At 43.4% G+C, this 5,526-nt stretch overlaps 1 protein-coding gene across 1 annotated transcript; it reads left to right on the plus strand.

Annotated features, from left to right (window-relative positions):
* The first annotated feature begins 1,188 nt into the window (after window positions 1–1,188).
* Window positions 1,189–2,777, plus strand: LOC117087375 (MICOS complex subunit MIC19-like). The gene has a single exon (XM_033217473.1). The coding sequence runs from the start codon at window positions 1,329–1,331 to the stop codon at window positions 2,010–2,012; it is 684 nt and encodes a 227-aa protein (XP_033073364.1). The 5' UTR covers window positions 1,189–1,328; the 3' UTR covers window positions 2,013–2,777.
* The last annotated feature ends 2,749 nt before the right edge of the window (window positions 2,778–5,526 follow it).

Here is a 5,526-nt window from a genome sequence, read left to right on the forward strand (position 1 = left end):
TTTCAAACATCGAATCAGAACAGGGAGGTAGAGAGAGAGCTGGACATCTGAAAGTTCCCTGATTGATGTGAACGTGTGGCATGGATTGAGAACCACAGTAGCGTTCATCATTCCAGGTACATTTGGTGGCATGTCAGAGGAATGGGGACATTCCAACATGATTGCTGTGAGGACACCACCCTCACAGAGCAGCCATCAGCCCTCATCATTTCTAGAGGACTACCCAGTCTGGTCCATGGCATTCCCGGGTGTAACTGCTTACACAATAGAAATGATATTCAGATGGGTTCATTTCAGGTCAACGTTGTTATGCTGTTTTCTTCCTAAGTTGTCTTTACCCCAAATCTTCTGACAACTAGAAGTTTATGGTTAAAATATAACAGGTTTTAGTGCTAGCTATTGGCTTTTTTTTCTTTTATTTTGCATTTGGATATTAATTTTCTCGGTTATATATTATTATACTGAAAACTTTCTCATAAAAAAAGATTCCCCCTTTTTCTTGTCTCTCTCCTTCACCCAGTGACTTCTGATTTGGTCTTTGAGCCTCCAACACTCTCAGCCATCCCATCTGCTCACCTTACCTGAAATCCCAGTTCCCCTCCTTTGAGCTCATACTGCATTTGGGTGGGACATTACCGTCTCTTGATTAATTAACTTCTCTGTCTGCCCACCTACACCGTAAACCTATAGAGGAAAATAACAAAGAAATACTTGTGTTTATATCCCCAGTGCTCAGCATAGTCTCTGGCACACAGAAAGGGTTGGAATATTTTAGTAAATGAAAGTTATCAAAGTTATGAAACTTCAGATTTCATTGGAAGAGTGTTTTCTTCCAGTGAAATCCTGTTTCAATGCAAGTTACGTAGTGCTTGCCTGCCCACTCACTGCTCTGCTCCTAAACTGTGGAAGGGTGAAGTGCAGGGGTGGAGATGCTTTTAAGTGTGAAGGTCTGTCTATTCAGCATTCAGCCTGTTCTTCACGGTAACTTTCAATTTCCTCCTGGGAGAAAGCGTCTGAAAACAGAAGTGGTCTGCCCTGCCCTCTAGCGGTGGCCCTGTGGCAGAACACTTTTAAAGATTGTCTTTGGAACTGCTAAGTGAACGCTCTCCAGAGTGGTATTGGAATGCCTGTATCCAGTTATTATTTCAGCTTTCCGCCACTGTTTTCTATAAGGGAGTCCTTTGCGCCTTCTCCTTGCTTCTGGGGTCGTGGCCTTGCTCCCGCTGTGCGGAAAAAGAATCCAGGTCTTTCCACGCCCGTGCGGGCGCGGGGGCCCCGAAGTGCTCGTGGTTCCGCGCTGAGTCTCTGCTGGGTCAGGAACCAGAGCCATGGGTGGGACCACCAGCCCCCGCCGGGTCACCTTTGAGGCGGACGAGAATGAGAACATCACCGTGGTGAAGGGCATCTGGCTTTCGGAAAATGTGATTGATCGAATGAAGGAATCCTCTCCACCTGGTTCGAAGTCTCAGCGGTATTCTGGTGCTTATGGTGCCTCAGTTTCTAATGAAGAATTGAAAAGAAGAGTAGCTGAGGAGCTGATATTGGAGCAAGCCAAGAAAGAATCCGAAGATCAGAAACGACTAAAGCAAGCCAAAGAGCTGGACCGAGAGAGAGCTGCTGCCAATGAGCAGTTAACCAGAGCCATCCTTCGGGAGAGGATATCAAACAAGGAGGAAGGCGCTAAGGCAGAGCACTCGGCTAGGCAGCTGGAAGAGAAAGACCGAGTGCTAAAGAAGCAGGATGCATTCTACAAAGAACAGCTGGCTAGACTGGAGGAGAGGAGCTCAGAGTTCTACAAAGTCACCACTGAACCATATCAGAAAGCTGCTGACGAGGTAGAAGCAAAGTTCAAGCGGTATGAGTCTCATCCAGTCTGTGCTGATCTGCAGGCCGAAATTCTTCAGTGTTACCGTGAGAACACCCACCAGACCCTCAAATGCTCCTCTCTGGCCATCCAGTATATGCACTGTGTCAATCATACCAAACAGAGCATGCTTGAGAAGGGAGGATAAAAACTTTCAGAACGAGCAAAACACCATCAACGTTAATTCCAGAGATGGAACACTTTTTTTTTCCTAGTAAGAAAATAACCCATTTAAAGAGAAGACCACTAATGAGAAGACCACTAAAGACAGACAACAAGAATGGACTCAGCAGAATCATTTCACATTTTGAACAGCAGCAATTTGAAGGGCCAAAGCCTTGATCAGGGATCAGTCATTAAAGGATGCACTTCAGTATTAGTAAACCCTCTCATGATGATTAAAAGAGAAGGGCAGCCCTCTCCACCATTTGGTACTTTCTATTCAACTTCCACTGACCATAAAATGTTTCTCTTCTGAGCAAGCCCCATCATTTGGTGAACCTCCACCTTAACAAAGTAGGATGCGGTGGGGGGCTAAATTAATTGGAGTTGGGTGAGGAGAGAGCCAGAAAACATAGATCTGGGGACAGCAGTGCCAGGTGGAGAGAGCCAGAAAACAGATCTGGAGGTCGCAGTGCTGGGTGGAATTGTCTAGAATGTGGCATGCTGGCTTTCTCTCTTTCTTTTCTCCTTTGATTATATAAGAGCTGTTTCGTTTTAACTTATTATGGTGATTATACAGGCAAGAAGACAAAAAGGAGAGAAAATGTACCTCTTCTATTGAATAATGTTTATGATTACAAGTGAGATACGGTATTTTTGTCAATATGAAGGCAACCTTGGCTGATATAACCTCTATAGTGAATACTCACATCTTTACTTCACTCACTATCAATAATAAATATATTTTCTGTCAAAGACAAAAAAAAAAAAAAAAGAACAGAGTCCTCAGCACTAGAAATCTCGGAGGGGTTCCTGGCAGCATCCCACAGGCCACTTGAAATGTGTTTTTTTCTTTCATACTCTAGATCAAGGGTGTCCAATCCTTTGGCTTCCTTGGGCCACATTGGAAGAATTGTCTTGGGCTACAAATAAAATACACTACACTCATGCCCGTAATCCCAGCACTTTGGGAGGCCGAGATGGGCGGATCACGAGGTCAGGAGATCAAGACCATCCTGGCTAACACGGTGAAACCCCGTCTTTACTAAAAATACAAAAAATTAGCCGGGCGTGGTGGCGGGCGACTATAGTCCCAGCTACTCGGGAGGCTGAGGCAGGAGAATAGCGTGAACCCGGGAGGCAGAGCTTGCAATGAGCCAAGATCGCACCACTGTACTCCAGCCTGGGTGACAGAGCGAGACTCCATCTCAAAAAACAAAGCAAAACAAAAAACACTACACTAATGATAGCTGATGAGCTAAAAATAAACAAATAAATAAATAATTTCATAATGTTTTAAGAAAGTTGACGAATTTGTGTTGGGCTGCATTCAAAGCTGTCCTGGTCTGCACGTGGCCTGTAGGCCGGGGACTGGACAGGCTTGCTCTAGGTATTTTTCCTTATGGTACTGGAGTATTTGGGGAGATCAGGGCTGAGTAAGGCTCCAGGCATTACAGTCCCTCAGGGTTCATACTCAAATAAATTCGACAATAATGACCCAATGTGGCCCAATACAGCTGACCCACAGTACATTATGAGGTATTTAATCAACTCTCTTTGGCTTAAAGAAAATATTTTGGTTTCTGAGTTTTATCGTGGTTGATAGTGGTGGTGTAGCATTTGCTTATTTGTTTGCTGGGCTTTTTATCAATCATGACGATAGAAAGCTGTTGTTGGGGCTTAGGGGAAGAAATGACAATCTAATCTGAAATGTCACCGAAGCCAGCAACTGTAGGGAACCTACCAAATAAAATCTGTTGATAAAATAAGAGGATATTCAGATTCTGATCTGACAACCTTTATTTTTTATTTCTTCCTTTTTTTTTTTTTAAGATAGGGACTATCTATCTAAATAGTAATAATAAGTAATGCGGAAGATAAGGGAAGGTAGAGAAAAGTGTATAATATCTGCAAAAAGATTATTCCCATTGCCTGTATACACCATCGTTTCGAATGGACTGCATTTTTGCTGGCAAACTGCAAACACCTTCTCCAAACTGCCGACGCATTTTGAGTCCCAACAATGAGCATGGTTCACAAAGCAATTTGTAGTCATGGTTTCTTTTACAAAATGATGATGTTTAAGAACATCTTGTAATTAGGTCAAAGGAAAACAGTGTTTATTCTAGGAGCTGAGGATGGGCTGCAAGTCTGAGTTCTAATTAACACAGTGGTTGAGTCTCTAATGCCAAGTGTCTGTTGTTAATGAAGACATGAAAGCAGTCCCACAGGTAACATTTTGGAAAGGGCTTCTTTACAACAGCCGTTCACTTGGGCAAACAATGATAGCAATCCATGCCCTCATCCAGACTAATGAAATGCATAGTTATTTACTGGATTCTTTTTACCTCCAACCCACTTGGGAGAAAATAGAGATTTTTCCCAATAAATGTGTACAGTAAGGCCTTTGGAAAAATGCAAGTATTCATAGCCACAAGTATTAAATCATGCACTTTGAGCCTGTATGAATAGCAGCAAGGCTTAGGAGAGAACGTTCCCTTTTTTTCAATGCTAGGTCACAATGGACTTCATCAGAGCCCTGGAGAGCTACAGTCAGAATAGGCGGAAGCAGGAACTCTTGCTCCACATTATGCTTTCTTTTTGCAGCATTAAGGCTTTGGCTGAAGTGCTAATTATGAAAACTATCTCCTTGGGAACCTGTAGGTTTCCACCTTGTCCCAGGCCTGGAGAGATTAAAATGTTGTGACAGTTGTGAAGTCCCTTTCTGGCAAAGCTCCATGATCCTGTGAAAAGTGTCAAAGGAGATGAATGAAAACAGAGAACCTCACCTGACCTCCAAGTTGAAGACTGAAGTAAAAAGTTAACCCTAGTCACTCCACTGCGGCAGAAATGTTACATATTCCTGCTGCCAAAATTCCTCAGTTCACTCTTGAAAACACAATAAACACATTCTCTCTTTCTCTCTCTCTTTCTGCAGAGCATGTTTGCTTTCTGGTGTTTCTTTATATGGGAGACAGGTAAAGGAGAGAAAGGATTGTTTAAGTGGATGAAACAGGCTATATTTAAGAATTTTAGGCCATGAAGGGTGGCTCACACCTGTAATCCCAGCACTTTGGGAAGCCGAGGTGGGCAATAGCATGAGGTCAGGAGTTTGAGACCAGCCTGGCTAATATGGTGAAACCCTGTCTCTACTAAAAATACAAAAACATTAGCTGGGCGTGGTGGTGGGCACCTGTAATCCCAGCTACTTGGGAGGCTGAGGTAGGAGAATCACTTGAACCTGGGAGGCAGAGGTTGCAATGAGCTGAGATCTGGCCACTGCACTCCAGCCTGGGTGACAAGAGCAAAACTCCGTCTCAGAAAAAGAATTTTAATCCTCTTGCCAATATGCCTAGATATCACACGGTTCTGACATCAGTAAGTTTATTATTTAAAAATTTTTAAAATATACATATTTTTTAGAAATAGAGATGGGGCCTCGCTGTGTTGCCCAGGCTGGTCTTGGACTCCTGGGTGATTCTCCTGCCTTGGCTTCCTAA

This window comes from Trachypithecus francoisi, unplaced genomic scaffold, assembly GCF_009764315.1.
Source record: "Trachypithecus francoisi isolate TF-2019V2 unplaced genomic scaffold, Tfra_2.0 Lachesis_group10, whole genome shotgun sequence".
Taxonomy (NCBI): domain Eukaryota; kingdom Metazoa; phylum Chordata; class Mammalia; order Primates; family Cercopithecidae; genus Trachypithecus; species Trachypithecus francoisi.